The sequence below is a fragment of the Salmo trutta genome, chromosome 20 (assembly GCF_901001165.1).
Source record: "Salmo trutta chromosome 20, fSalTru1.1, whole genome shotgun sequence".
Classification (NCBI taxonomy): Eukaryota; Metazoa; Chordata; class Actinopteri; order Salmoniformes; family Salmonidae; genus Salmo; species Salmo trutta.
Window position 1 is genome coordinate 1,110,172 of NC_042976.1, and position 16,253 is coordinate 1,126,424.

Here is a 16,253-nt window from a genome sequence, read left to right on the forward strand (position 1 = left end):
CGTGACTGATCAACCCTGCCTGGAGCTTGATTCTGTCCTCGTGACTGATCAACCCTGACTGGAGCTTGATTCTGTCCTCGTGACTGATCAACCCTGACTGGAGCTTGATTCTGTCCTCGTGACTGATCAACCCTGACTGGAGCTTGATTCTGTCCTCGTGACTGATCAACCCTGACTGGAGCTTGATTATGTCCTCGTGACTGATCATCCCTGACTGGAGCTTGATTCTGTCCTCATTTCCTGACTGCTGAGGAAAAGAGAAGTGTCAGCAGCTCCTGTGTTGTACGATACTGGAGATGTGGACGACTTGGTAAGTGTTACCTTTGCTGCAGTACTGTATGGGCGCTCTACCTCACTTGTGTGTGGTGTGATGTTGGAGTTCTAACATGGTTCTTCTTCTCTACCTGTCCAGATGGACATGGTGTGAGGTAGAAGACAAGGAGGTGGAGGAAGGAGAAGAATGTAAACGTGACCAAACAGTACAGATTCAGCCGTCCATCACTCTAAATGTTTGCTGAACAGTACTTACATTTCTTTAATGAATTCTTATAAAACATATCCAGTTTGTACGTAATTATTACAATATTCTGCAAAAATCGATTGAAACGTAAACAAACAGCCCTGTGACTGATCCTTGTATTGACTATTGCTTATGCTTGAGGTTTCACTTGATGGTAAACCAATGCAGACATGGATGATCTCAATGAGGGAAATATACACCCTTACACTAACCCATAAACAACCTTTACACCCTAACCCTCAAACTAACCCTAATCCATTAATTATCAACATTAACTTGACCTCAATCCTTTTAAAACAGTGAAATCCGTAAAAGTGACATTCCAAATCAAAACTTCCCCTCTAACAGACCCACTGAAGGAACCGATCTAGGAAGCTGTGCTTGTTGAGCTCAGAGAAGTCTGTTCCTTTAAAGATGGCGTACTGGTCCTTTAAGACCAGCTTCTCCAACACTTCCTGTTCCACGTCGGTCCCCATGGCGATCACCGTGGAGACTGCCTGCTTGTTTCGCATGGCGTCGACCGCCTCCTCCAGCCCCTTCGTCCCGGTGACGCCGTCAGTCATGAAGACGAAGTTGAGCTCGGCGTGGGGTCTGGTCTGGCGGACGTTGAGCCGCGTCAGGACGTGGTCTACGGTGTGCGAGATGGCCGCCCCCACCACAGAAGAAGACATGTCATGATAGTCCATGCTGGCCAGACCTTCTAGGATAGACGGAAGGTCGTGGGTCATATGAAAAGCCAGGTGATGCTCATTTTCTCCTCCGTACTGCAGCAGCGCCATGCGGGCTCCATGGCCGTCGTTCTTGTTTCGCGCCAGCGTCAGGTGGTTCGCCAAGTGCTGGACGAAGTCACGGACTTGGTCGAAGTTCTCACGACCGAGACGTTCAGAACCGTCCAGAAGGAAAACCAGATCTACAGGTCTGTCAATACACTGTGCCACCTCTGGTTCTGATGAAGGCAAAGTCAATAAACGCTCAGTCATATATTTTAGTTTGAAACCTTATCATTACTGTATAATGTAGTACAAATTGACCAATTTTGTATATTGTCAGACAATATAACTCGGATGAAAGACTAATCTTGTCCAATGACAATAGAGTATACTGTAGCAAGTAAAAGCTTACCTGTTACGCAGGGCAAGTCAGGGCAAACAATAATGGGCTCTAGAAGAGAAATGAAAAAGGTTAGGTTCTACCCACAATTGGTGGTGGCATTACAAGCTCTTGACTAAGTCTGAGACGTCCTGTGAGACACCCATCACGTCCTGTCTGAAACACCCATCACGTCCTGTCTGAGACATCCATCACGTCCTGTCTGAGACATCCATCATGTCCTGCTCTAGTATAGTAACACCAGTCAGAGACATCCATCATGTCCTGCTCTAGTATAGTAACACCAGTCAGAGACATCCATCATGTCCTGCTCTAGTATAGTAACACCAGGCAGACACCCATCACGTCCTGTCTGAGACACCCATCTTGTCCTGTCTGAGACACCCATCATGTCCTGTCTGAGACACCCATCTTGTCCTGTCTGAGACACCCATCACGTCCTGTCTGAGACACCCATCTTGTCCTGTCTGAGACACCCATCTTGTCCTGTCTGAGACACCCATCACGTCCTGTCTGAGACACCCATCTTGTCCTGTCTGAGACACCCATCTTGTCCTGTCTGAGACACCCATCACGTCCTGTCTGAGACACCCATCATGTCCTGCTCTAGTAACACCAGGCAGACACCCATCACGTCCTGTCTGAGACACCATCATGTCCTGCTCTGGTCTAGTAACACCAGGCAGACACCCATCACGTCCTGTCTGAGACACCCATCTTGTCCTGTCTGAGACACCCATCACGTCCTGTCTGAGACACCCATCATGTCCTGCTCTAGTAACACCAGGCAGACACCCATCACGTCCTGTCTGAGACACCATCATGTCCTGCTCTAGTCTAGTAACACCAGGCAGACACCCATCATGTCCTGTCTGAGACACCCATCTTGTCCTGCTCTAGTAGCACCAGTCTGAGTCTCACCACTTACCAATGGTCAGTACAGCACGAGGATGTTGACGCGTTTTATTATAATTTTACACCTTTTTCTCCCCAATTTCATGGTATCCAATTGGCAGTTAGTCAAATCGCTGCTACTCCCGTATGGAATCAGGAGAGGGGAAGGTCGAGAGCCATGCGTCCTCCGAAACACGACCCTGCCAAGTCGCACTGCTTCTTGACACATTGCCTGCTTAACCCGGAAGCCAGTCTAACTAGAGCGCGATGGGACAAGAACATCCGGCCAAACCCTCCCCTAACCCGGACGACGCTGGGCCAGTTGTGCACCGCTTCATGGGTCTCCCGGTCGCAGCCGGCTGCGACACAGCCCGCGATCGAACCTTGGTCTGTAGTGACACCTCAAGCATTGCGATGCAGTGCCGTAGACCGCTGCGCCACTCGGGAGGCCACTGTTGACATGTCTTAATAAGACACCATCTCTTGCTTTAGGAGATATATTAATAATAGTCTCACCGGGGCAGAGCACGGACTCCATCCTGTCTATAAAGTTATCCGCCACCAGGTCAGCGAAACGTGTCATCCCTGTCACGCGATCATGCCTCTGGCATGCGATGGACTCGAGGCTCTCGTGCTGTCCCTCCCGGCCGAACATATCGCCGACTCCGATGGCGTTCACATCCACGCTGGGGTCGTTGCAGAGGTAGGTCAGCAGAGAGTCGTCATCCCGCGGGTCGAAGCGTCCGTCCGTGATGACAACGACCGACACCTGTTGAGAATGGAGTGTTAGGCCGCAGCAAGACGGAGTTCCCCTTTCCCTTCCACATGGGGGCAGCAGCATCCATGTTACAGATTATTTAGCCTCAGAACCCATAGATACTGTATAGCAAGAACACACATAATCATAGGCTGGCTAAGTAGTTCAAAACACACCTTGGCTCTGGTCCGCCGGCTGTCCCTGATCAGGTGGTCGTAGGCAAACTTCAGAGCGGAGGGAGTCCAGGTTCCCCCGGCTATCCACTGGAGGTTCTTCACAGCCACCTACAAGTCAGAGACTGTTAGCCTGCTGAGCTAAAGGCATTAGCTTGCGGAGTAATGCCAGTCACTGAACCAGCTTATCAGCGTACCTTGAAGGCAGCGATGGAGTCTATGTTGGAGTCATTAAGTCGGATGGCCTCGAAGGTCCCGTTGTGACTGTACTGCACAACGCCAACCCTGGTTCCTGAGGAGAGACGAGGGATCTATGAGAACGTCTGTTCATGTGAACCAGAAGTGGTTTGGTGAACCATGCTGACGTGATGAGTCATCATCCAAGAGACTTTATTGCTTAGGCTTTAGCTCAGCAGACCCATACAGGTTTCAAACCAGTCTGTCTCACAGGTAGTTTAGAAAGGGCTGTACCTAAAGAGGTCATCTTTTACCTGTCTCTGAATGCGGGTGTGTTGCCATGGATCCCAGCCTGTTGATGGTGGTGATGACAAAGTTCTTCTCCAGGGTGAAGTTGGTCAGACCCACCGACTCTGAGCTGTCAATCACAAACACAATGTCCAGCGCCCCGCATCTCTTCTCACAGTCTGCAGGGGGCAACACAGAAACAGGATGGATTAGGAACAGCGTTGGAAACTTGCACGGTTTTAAATCTCCACACGTATCATATCCACCAAAATGTCTGTCAATTCAATACAACGTCATAGTCCCTCGAGGGGAAATTCTATTTGGAGTATCTACACATGGAAGACTACATACCCGGATATCATCATCACTTACCACAACAACCTCATGACATCACAGTCCTAAATCATCATCACTTACCTCAACAACCTCATGACATCACAGTCCTAAATCATCATCACTTACCTCATGACATCACAGTCCTAAATCATCATCATCACTTACCTCATGACATCACAGTCCTAAATCATCATCGCTTACCTCAACAACCTCATGACATCACAGTCCTAAATCATCATCACTTACCTCATGACATCACAGTCCTAAATCATCATCGCTTACCTCATGACATCACAGTCCTAAATCATCATCACTTACCTCATGACATCACAGTCCTAAATCATCATCACTTACCTCATGACATCACAGTCCTAAATCATCACCACTTACCTCATGACATCACAGTCCTAAATCATCATCACCACTTACCTCATGACATCACAGTCCTAAATCATCATCGCTTACCTCATGACATCAGTCCTAAATCATCACCACTTAACTCATGACATCACAGTCCTAAATCATCACCATTTACCTCATGACATCACAGTCCTAAATCATCATCGCTTACCTCATGACATCACAGTCCTAAATCATCATCACTTACCTCATGACATCACAGTCCTAAATCATCATCACTTACCTCATGACATCACAGTCCTAAATCATCATTATTTACCTCATAACATCACAGTCCTAAATCATCATCACTTACCTCATGACATCACAGTCCTAAATCATCATCACTTACCTCATGACATCACAGTCCAAAATCATCATCACTTACCTCATGACATCACAGTCCTAAATAATCACCACTTACCTCATGACATCACAGTCCTAAATCATCATCACTTACCTCATGACATCACAGTCCTAAATCATCATCATCACTTACCTCATGACATCACAGTCCTAAATCATCATCGCTTACGTCAACAACCTCATGACATCACAGTCCTAAATCATCATCACTTACCTCATGACATCACAGTCCGAAAACATCACCACTTACCTCATGACATCACAGTCCTAAATCATCATCACTTACCTCATGACATCACAGTCCTAAATCATCATCATCACTTACCTCATGACATCACAGTCCTAAATCATCATCGCTTACATCAACAACCTCATGACATCACAGTCCTAAATCATCATCGCTTACCTCATGACATCACAGTCCTAAATCATCATCACTTACCTCATGACATCACAGTCCTAAATCATCATCACTTACCTCATGACATCACAGTCCTAAATCATCACCACTTACCTCATGACATCACAGTCCTAAATCATCATCACCATTTACCTCATGACATCACAGTCCTAAATCATCACCACTTACCTCATGACATCACAGTCCTAAATCATCACCACTTACCTCATGACATCACAGTCCTAAATCATCACCACTTACCTCATGACATCACAGTCCTAAATCATCACCACTTACCTCATGACATCACAGTCCTAAATCATCATCATCACTGACCTCATGACATCACAGTCCTAAATCATCACCACTTACCTCATGACATCACAGTCCTAAATCATCATCACCACTTACCTCATGACATCACAGTCCTAAATCATCATCGCTTACCTCATGACATCAGTCCTAAATCATCACCACTTAACTCATGACATCACAGTCCTAAATCATCACCACTTACCTCATGACATCAGTCCTAAATCATCATCGCTTACCTCATGACATCACAGTCCTAAATCATCATCACTTACCTCATGACATCACAGTCCTAAATCATCATCACTTACCTCATGACATCACAGTCCTAAATCATCATTATTTACCTCATAACATCACAGTCCTAAATCATCATCACTTACCTCATGACATCACAGTCCTAAATCATCATCACTTACCTCATGACATCACAGTCCTAAATCATCATCACTTACCTCATGACATCACAGTCCTAAATCATCACCACTTACCTCATGACATCACAGTCCTAAATCATCATCACTTACCTCATGACATCACAGTCCTAAATCATCATCATCACTTACCTCATGACATCACAGTCCTAAATCATCATCGCTTACATCAACAACCTCATGACATCACAGTCCTAAATCATCATCGCTTACCTCATGACATCACAGTCCTAAATCATCATCACTTACCTCATGACATCACAGTCCTAAATCATCATCACTTACCTCATGACATCACAGTCCTAAATCATCACCACTTACCTCATGACATCACAGTCCTAAATCATCATCGCTTACCTCAACAACCTCATGACATCACAGTCCTAAATCATCATCGCTTACCTCATGACATCACAGTCCTAAATCATCATCACTTACCTCATGACATCACAGTCCTAAATCATCATCACTTACCTCATGACATCACAGTCCTAAATCATCATCACTTACCTCATGACATCACAGTCCTAAATCATCATCGCTTACCTCATGACATCAGTCCTAAATCATCACCACTTACCTCATGACATCACAGTCCTAAATCATCCCCACTTACCTCATGACATCACAGTCCTAAATCATCATCGCTTACCTCATGACATCACAGTCCTAAATCATCATCACTTACCTCATGACATCACAGTCCTAAATCATCACCACTTACCTCATGACATCACAGTCCTAAATCATCATCACTTACCTCATGACATCACAGTCCTAAATCATCACCACTTACCTCATGACATCACAGTCCTAAATCATCACCACTTACCTCATGACATCACAGTCCTAAATCATCATCACTTACCTCATGACATCACAGTCCTAAATCATCATCACTTACCTCATGACATCACAGTCCTAAATCATCATCACTTACCTCATGACATCACAGTCCTAAATCATCATCATTTACCTCATGACATCACAGTCCTAAATCATCATCACCACTTACCTCATGACATCACAGTCCTAAATCATCATCGCTTACCTCATGACATCACAGTCCTAAATCATCACCACTTACCACAACAACCACATGTCTCTCTGATGTAGCTCATCACATCACAGTCCTAAATCAAAGCAGATCAGATCAGTAGTATTATTGATCAGTAGTATTATTAAACAGATATGACTCTATAGGATTAGATCAGTAGTATTATTAAACAGATATGCCCCTATAGGATCAGATCAGTAGTATTATTGATCAGTAGTATTATTGATCAGTAGTATAATTAAACAGATATGACTCTCCAGAAACAGATTGAACCTCTTCATATTAGGATATTTTTTATATATATATAAAGTTTATACAGTTTACTTACAGAAAGGCCAGGGTCTCCCTCTGGTCCAGGATTACCCTGTAAGAAAAAGCGTATCGATCGATAAACAGACATTAAGGGGAGCTTGAACTGTGAGTATAATGTTCTTCTGTTGTTGGACTGTCTGACCAGAGTCTGAGTAACGCAGGCAGCCTGTGATGAGTGTCCTGTGGTACCATACTTACAGGCGCCCCACGGCCTCCTCTGGGTCCTCTCCTCCCATTCACTCCCTGTTGACCTGGATGTCCCTGAACAACAATAACACAAAGACGGGTTCTTCAGTGAGCCCAAACACATGTTACTCAGCTCACCACTTCTCAAGAATAGAACACAAACATGTTCTTTAGAGCACTGACTAATCCCTTCCAGAATGCTCTAAGGCTAGCAGCTACTAAGGTAACCCTGGACTTCACCTCTTTAGAGCACTGACTAATCCCTTCCAGAATGCTCTAAGGTCAGCAGCTACCAAGGTAACCCTGGACTTCACCTCTTTAGAGCACTGACTAATCCCGTCCAGAATGCTCTAAGGCTAGCAGCTACCAAGGTAACCCTGGACTTCACCTCTTTAGAGAACTGACTAATCCCTTCCAGAATGCTCTAAGGCTAGCAGCTACTAAGGTAACCCTGGACTTCACCTCTTTAGAGCACTGACTAATCCCTTCCAGAATGCTCTAAGGCTAGCAGCTACCAAGGTAACCCTGGACTTCACCTCTTTAGAGCACTGACTAATCCCTTCCAGAATGCTCTAAGGTCAGCAGCTACCAAGGTAACCCTGGACTTCACCTCTTTAGAGCACTGACTAATCCCTTCCAGAATGCTCTAAGGTCAGTAGCTACCAAGGTAACCCTGGACTTCACCACTTAGAGATGCACTCTGGGATCTTAAGCACAACGTTCCTAACATATTGCACAAATTGGATGACGTGGTATTTATTAAGGATCCTCATTAGCTCTTCCTCCAAACAAATTAATCAAATCAAACAGTACATGTAACATTATTACATCAGTACATATCTTAAAATACAACATTTATAATACCAACATTTGAGTGTGTGTGTGCGTGCATGTGTCTGTGCCTGAGTGTCTCTCTTCTCAGTCCCCGCTGTTCCAGGTGTATTTTTATCTTTTTATATCTGATTCTACTGCTGGCATGAGTTACTTGATGTGGAATAGAGTTCCATGTAGTCATGGCTCTATGTAGTACAGTGCCGCTCCTATAGTCTGTTCTGGACTTGGGCACTGTGAAGTGACCTCTGGTGGCATGTCTTGTGGGGTATGTATGTGTGTCTGAGCTGTGTGCTAGTAGTTTAGACAGACAGCTCTGTGCATTCAACACGTCAATACCTCTCACCAATACAAATAGGGATGAATTCAATATCTCCTCTACTTTGAGCCAGGAGAGATTGACATGCATGTCATTGATGTTAGCTCTCCATGTACATCCAAGGGCCAGCCGTGCTGCCTTGTTTAGAGCCAACTGGAATTTTCCTATGTCCTTCTTTGTGGCACCTGACCACACAACTGAACAATAGTCCAGGTTGTTGATAGTTGTTGATAGTGTTGTTAAGAAGGTAGAAACTAGGGCCTGTAGGACCTGCCTTGTTGATAGTGTTGTTAAGGTAGAAACTAGGGCCTGTAGGACCTGCCTTGTTGATAGTGTTGTTAAGAAGGTAGAAACTAGGGCCTGTAGGACCTGCCTTGTTGATAGTGTTGTTAAGAAGGTAGAAACTAGGGCCTGTTGGACCTGCCTTGTTGATAGTGTTGTTAAGAAGCTAGAAACTAGGGCCTGTAGGACCTGCCTTGTTGATAGTGCTGTTAAGAAGGTACAAACTAGGGCCTGTAGGACCTGCCTTGTTGATAGTGCTGTTAAGAAGGTAGAAACTAGGGCCTGTAGGACCTGCCTTGTTGATAGTGTTGTTAAGAAGCTAGAAACTAGGGCCTGTAGGACCTGCCTTGTTGATAGTGTTGTTAAGAAGGTAGAAACTAGGGCCTGTAGGACCTGCCTTGTTGATAGTGTTGTTAAGAAGGTAGAAACTAGGGCCTGCCTTGCTGATAGTGCTGTTAAGAAGGTAGAAACTAGAGCCTGTACGACCTGCCTTGTTGATAGTGTTGTTAAGATGGTAGAAACTAGGGCCTGTAGGACCTGTCTTGTTGATAGTGTTGTTAAGATGGTAGAAACTAGGGCCTGTAGGACCTGCCTTGTTGATAGTGTTGTTAAGAAGGTAGAAACTAGGGCCTGTAGGACCTGCCTTGTTGATAGTGTTGTTAAGAAGGTAGAGCAGCGCTTTATTATGGACAGACTTCTCCCCATCTTAGCTACTGTTGCATCAATATGTTTTGACCATGACAGTTTACAATCCAGGGTTACTCCAAGCAGTTTAATCTCTTCAACTTGCTCAATTTACACATAATTCATTACAAGATTTAGTTGAGGTTTAGGGTTTAGTGAATGATTCCAACTAAATTAGGACTATCTCATTTCTTTCCACCCATTGTGAAACTGACTGCAGCTCTCTGTTAAGTGTTCTAGTGATTTCACTTGCTGTGGTAGCTGACGTGTACAGTGTTGAGTCATCAGCATACATAGACATCTTCAGAACACTGGCTCAGTCCCTCAAGAATATTTATCTCAGGCTTGTCAACTACCAAAGCAAATCCTAGGCTAACCATCCACATCGATGGATATAAACTAATCCGAGTGTATACTCAGCTGTTCACGACAACAGCTGGAGCTTACCGGTTCACCGTTTGGTCCTTTCGTCCCAGCTTCTCCTTTGTTGCCACAGTTACCTCTGCTTCCTAAAGGGCCTGGACGTCCATTGTCCCCTCTGGCTCCCTGGCAGACAGACAGACAGACAGACAGACAGACAGACAGAGACAGACAGAGACAGACAGAGACAGACAGAGACAGACAGAGACAGACAGACAGACAGACAGACAGACAGACAGACAGACAGACAGACAGACAGACAGACAGACAGACGAACAGAACAGAACAGAACAGAACAGAACAGAACAGAACAGCATCACAGTACAACAGTATTGTGAACTCTTGAGCAGATGACTTTTTCATCTTGTCAAATGTCAAACTGTACCGTTTCTCCTCTTAGTCCCGGATAGTTGAACCCATCTCTTCCTTTGTCGCCCTAAAACACAGAAGAAGATGAACTACAGTACACTGTGGGAAGTGTCCACTAACTACAGTACACTGTGGGAAGTGTCCACTAACTACAGTACACAGTGGGAAGTGTCCACTAACTCCATTACACTGTGGGAAGTGTCCACTAACTACAGTACACTGTGGGAAGTGTCCACTAACTATATTACACTGTGGGAAGTGTCCACTGACTATATTACACTGTGGGAAGTGTCCACTAACTACATTACACTGTGGGAAGTGTCCACTAACTACATTACACTGTGGGAAGTGTCCACTAACTACATTACACTGTGGGAAGTGTCCACTAACTCCATTACACTGTGGGAAGTGTCCACTAATTACATTACACTGTGGGAAGTGTCCACTAACTATATTACACAGTGGGAAGTGTCCACTGACTATATTACACTGTGGGAAGTGTCCACTAACTACATTACACTGTGGGAAGTGTCCACTAACTATATTACACTGTGGGAAGTGTCCACTGACTATATTACACTGTGGGAAGTGTCCACTAACTACATTACACTGTGGGAAGTGTCCACTAACTACATTACACTGTAGGAAGTGTCCACTAACTACATTACACTGTAGGAAGTGTCCACTAACTACAGTACACTGTGGGAAGTGTGAACTAACTACATTACACTGTAGGAAGTATCCACTAACTACATTACACTGTAGGAAGTGTGTCCACTTCAGTGACTAATAGTCTTTCACTCTTTGATTCAGATATGTTCTTTGCCTTCAAGATTTATATAAGAAATAACTCAACGCTACCTTTGGTCCAGGATCTATATAACCCAACCCCACCTTTGGTCCAGGATCTATATAACCCAACCCCACCTTTGGTCCAGGATCTATATAACCCAACCCCACCATTGGTCCAGGATCTATATAACCCAACCCCACCTTTGGTCCAGGATCTATATAACCCAACCCCACCTTTGGTCCAGGATATATATAACTCAACCCCACCTTTGGTCAAGGATCTATATAACTCAACCCCACCTTTGGTCCAGGACCTATATAACCCAACCCCACCTTTGGTCCAGGATATATATAACTCAACCCCACCTTTGGTCCAGGATCTATATAACTCAACCCCACCTTTGGTCCAGGACCTATATAACCCAACCCCACCTTTGGTCCAGGATATATATAACTCAACCCCACCTTTGGTCCAGGATCTATATAACTCAACCCCACCTTTGGTCCAGGATCTATATAACTCAACCCCACCTTTGGTCCAGGACCTATATAACCCAACCCCACCATTGGTCCAGGATCTATATAACCCAATCCCACCTTTGGTCCAGGATCTATATAACCCAACCCCACCTTTGGTCCAGGATCTATATAACTCAACCCTACCTTTGGTCCAGGATCTATATAACACAACCCCACCTTTGGTCCAGGATCTATATAACTCCACCCCACCTTTGGTCCAGGATATATATTATAACCCAACCCCACCTTTGGTCCAGGATCTATATAACCCAACCCCACCTTTGGTCCAGGATCTATATAACTCAATCCCACCTTTGGTCCAGGATATATATTATAACCCAACCCCACCTTTGGTCCAGGATCTATATAACCCAACCCCACCTTTGGTCCAGGATCTATATAACTCAACCCTACCTTTGGTCCAGGATCTATATAACTCAACCCCACCTTTGGTCCAGGATCTATATAACTCAACCCCACCTTTGGTCCAGGATTTCCATGGGGTCCAGTCTGTCCAGGATCACCAGGCTCTCCAGCAGCTCCCTGTAACACAGAGATGCCATACTGAGTGCTATATGCATAAACTATTCAAGAAAAGAAAAGAAATTATATACCCACATGGCAGTCATAGTCACTGAAATACATAGGTATAGACTACCATCAATAAATAAACAATTCCCGAAATGTAGATGCATTTATTTAACCTTTATTTAGACAAGAAGACTGTCGCAGTATGCTCAACATGTAGACATGGCAACATGTATTCTTACTAAACAAAAGGTACAGAACAGGAGAATATCGTAGAGTATAGTAGAGTAGTAGAATAGGACTAGTAAAGGTAGTGGTAGCAGACTAGTAGTAACAGTAGTAGTAGTAGTAGACTACTAGTAGTAGTAGTATTAGACTAGTAATAGTAGTAGTAGTAGTAGACTAGTAGTAGTAATAGTAGTAGTAGTAGACTAGTAGTAGTACTAGTAGTAGTAGTAGTAGTAGTAGTAGACTAATAGTAGTAGAAGTAGTAGTAGACTAGTAGCAGTAGTAGACTAGTAATAGTAGTAGTAGTAGTAGTAGTAGTAGTAGTAGACTAGTAGTAGTAGTAGACTAGTAGTAGTAGACTAGAGGAGTAGTAGTAGACTAATAGTAGTAGAAGTAGTAGTAGACTAGAGGAGTAGTAGTAGACTAGAGTAGTAGTAGACTAGAGGAGTAGTAGACTAGAGGAGTAGTAGTAGACTAGAGGAGTAGTAGACTAGTAGTAGTAGAAGTAGTAGACTACTAGTAGTAGTAGAAGTAGTAGACTACTACTAGTAGTAGTAGAAGTAGTAGACTACTAGTAGTAGTAGTAGTAGTAGTAGTAGACTAGTAGTAGTAGACTAGTAGTAGTAGAAGTAGTAGACTACTAGTAGTAGTAGAAGTAGTAGACTACTAGTAGTAGTAGTAGAAGTAGTAGACTACTAGTAGTAGTAGTAGAAGTAGTAGACTACTAGTAGTAGTAGTAGTAGTAGTAGTAGACTAGTAGTAGTAGACTAATAGTAGTAGAAGTAGTAGTAGACTAGTAGCAGTAGTAGACTAGTAATAGTAGTAGTAGTAGTAGTAGTAGTAGTAGACTAGTAGTAGTAGTAGACTAGTAGTAGTAGACTAATAGTAGTAGACTAATAGTAGTAGAAGTAGCAGTAGACTAGTAGTAGTAGTAGTAGACTAGTAGTAGTAGACTAGTAGTAGTAGTAGTAGTAGTAGTAGACTAGTAGTAGTAGAAGTAGTAGACTACTAGTAGTAGTAGAAGTAGTAGACTACTAGTAGTAGTAGTAGAAGTAGTAGACTACTTCTAGTAGTAGTAGACTAGTAGTAGTAGACTAGTAGTAGTAGAAGTAGTAGACTACTAGTAGTAGTAGAAGTAGTAGATTACTAGTAGTAGTAGTAGAAGTAGTAGACTACTAGTAGTAGTAGTAGAAGTAGTAGACTACTACTACTAGTAGTAGTAGTAGTAGTAGTAGTAGATTACTAGTAGTAGTAGACATAATAGTAGTAGTAGACTAGTAGTAGTAGTAGTAGTAGTAGTAGACTAGTAGTACTAGAAGTAGTAGTAGTAGACTAGTAGTACTAGTAGTAGAAGTAGTAGACTAGTAGTAGTAGTAGTAGTAGACTAGTAGTAGTAGTAGTAGTAGTAGTAGTAGACTAGTAGTAGTAGACTAGTAGTACTAGTAGTAGTAGTAGTGGTAGAGTAGAAGTAGTAGACTAGTAGTAGTAGTAGAAGACTAATAGTAGTAGAAGTAGTAGTAGACTAGTAGTAGTAGAAGTAGTAGTAGTAGACTAGTAGTACTAGTAGTAGAAGTAGTAGACTAGTAGTAGTAGTAGTAGTAGTAGTAGTAGAGTAGTAGTAGTAGACTAGTAGTAGTAGTAGTAGACTAGTAGTAGTAGACTAGTAGTACTAGTAGTAGACTAGTAGTAGTAGTAGTAGTAGTAGTAGAGTAGAAGTAGTAGACTAGTAGTAGTAGTAGAGTAGTAGTAGACTAGTAGTAGTAGTAGTAGACTAATAGTAGTAGAAGTAGTAGTAGACTAGTAGTAGTACTAGACTAGTAGTAGTAGTAGACTAGTAGTAGTAGTAGTAGACTAGTAGTAGTAGTAGACTAGTAGTAGTAGAAGTAGTAGACTACTAGTAGTAGTAGTAGTAGTAGTAGTAGTAGACGTAGTAGTAGACTAGTAGTAGTAGTAGTAGTAGTAGACAACTAGTAGTAGTAGTAGTAGATTAGTAGTAGACTAGTAGTACACTAGCAGTACTAGAAGTAGTGGACTAGTAGTAGAAGTAGTAGAGTAGTAGTAGACTAGTAGTAGTAGTAGTACTAGTAGACTAGTAGTAGTAGAAGTAGACTAATAGTAGTAGAAGTAGTAGTAGTAGTAGACTAGTAGTAGTAGTAGTAGTAGACTAGTAGTAGTAGTAGACTAGTAGTAGTAGTAGTAGACTAGTAGTAGTAGTAGTAGACTAGTAGTAGTAGAAGTAGTAGACTAGTAGTAGAAGGAGTAGACTGGTAGTAGTAGAAGTAGACTAGTAGAAGTAGAAGTCGACTAATAGTAGTAGAAGTAGTAGTAGACTAGTAGTAGTAGACTAGTAGTAGTAGTAGACTAGTAGTAGAAGTAGTAGACTACTAGTAGTAGAAGTAGTAGACTACTAGTAGTAGAAGTAGTAGACGACTAGTAATAGTAGTAGTAGTAGTAGTAGAAGACGTAGTAGTAGACTACTAGTAGTAGTAGTAGTAGTAGTAGTAGACTAGTAGTAGTAGTAGTAGTAGTAGTAGTAGTAGTAGTCGTTGTAGACTAGTAGTAGTAGTAGACTAGTAGAAGTAGTAGACTAGTATTAGAAGTAGTAGTAGACTAGTAGTAGAAGACTAGTAGTAGTAGAAGTAGACTTATAGTAGTAGAAGTAGTAGTAGACTAGTAGTAGTAGTAGACTAGTAGTAGTAGTAGTAGACTAGTAGTAGTAGAAGTAGACTAGTAGTAGTAGAAGTAGACTAATAGTAGTAGAAGTAGTAGTAGACTAATAGTAGTAGTAGTAGTAGTAGACTAGCAATAGTAGTAGTAGTAGACTAGTAGTAGTAGACTAGCAGTAGTAGTAGTAGACTAGTAGTAGTAGTAGACTAGTAGTAGTAGATGTAGTAGACTACTAGTAGTAGAAGTAGTAGACTACTAGTATTAGTAGTAGTAGTAGAAGACGTAGTAGTAGTAGTAGACTAGTAGTAGTAGTAGTAGTAGTAGTAGTAGTAGTAGTAGACTAGTAGTAGTAGTAGACTAGTAGTAGTAGTAGACTAGTAGTAGTAGAAGTAGTAGACTAGTATTAGAAGTAGTAGTAGACTAGTAGTAGTAGTAGACTAGTAGTAGTAGTAGTAGACTAGTAGTAGTAGACTAGTAGTAGTAGAAGTAGACTAGTAGTAGTAGACTAGTAGTAGTAGTAGTAGACTAATAGTAGTAGACTAGTAGTAGTAGTAGACTAGTAGTAGTAGAAGTAGACTAATAGTAGTAGTAGTAGTAGTAGACTAGTAGTAGTAGAAGTAGTAGAAGTAGACTCCTAGTAGTAGTAGTAGTAGACTAGTAGTAGTAGAGTAGTAGTAGACTAGTAGTAGTAGTAGTAGTAGAGTAGTAGTAGACTAGTAGTAGTAGAAGTAGACTCGTAGTAGTAGTAGTAGTAGTAGTAGTAGTAGTAGTAGTAGAGTAGTAGTAGACTAGTAGTAGTAGTAGTAGACTAGTAGTAGTAGTAGTAGTAGTAGTAGTAAACTAGTAGTAGTAGTAGACTAGTAGTAGTAGTAGACTAGAAGTAGTAGTAGTAG

General features: G+C 42.6%; 1 protein-coding gene across 1 annotated transcript in view; it reads right to left on the reverse strand.

Annotated features, from left to right (window-relative positions):
- Positions 1-506: 506 nt before the first annotated feature.
- The window catches only part of LOC115156257 (collagen alpha-2(VI) chain), a 39,576-nt gene continuing 23,829 nt past the window's right edge, over positions 507-16,253 (reverse strand). Inside the window, exons 22-33 of the mRNA XM_029703716.1 lie at positions 12,418-12,480; positions 10,643-10,693; positions 10,285-10,383; positions 7,734-7,796; positions 7,552-7,587; positions 7,254-7,299; positions 3,946-4,098; positions 3,652-3,746; positions 3,458-3,565; positions 3,041-3,293; positions 1,643-1,681; positions 507-1,466 (exon numbers count right to left, since the gene is read on the reverse strand). Of these exons, the coding sequence (XP_029559576.1) occupies positions 862-1,466; positions 1,643-1,681; positions 3,041-3,293; positions 3,458-3,565; positions 3,652-3,746; positions 3,946-4,098; positions 7,254-7,299; positions 7,552-7,587; positions 7,734-7,796; positions 10,285-10,383; positions 10,643-10,693; positions 12,418-12,480 (1,611 nt within the window). The 3' untranslated portion in view covers positions 507-861. The remainder of the gene's footprint in view (positions 1,467-1,642; positions 1,682-3,040; positions 3,294-3,457; positions 3,566-3,651; positions 3,747-3,945; positions 4,099-7,253; positions 7,300-7,551; positions 7,588-7,733; positions 7,797-10,284; positions 10,384-10,642; positions 10,694-12,417; positions 12,481-16,253) is intronic.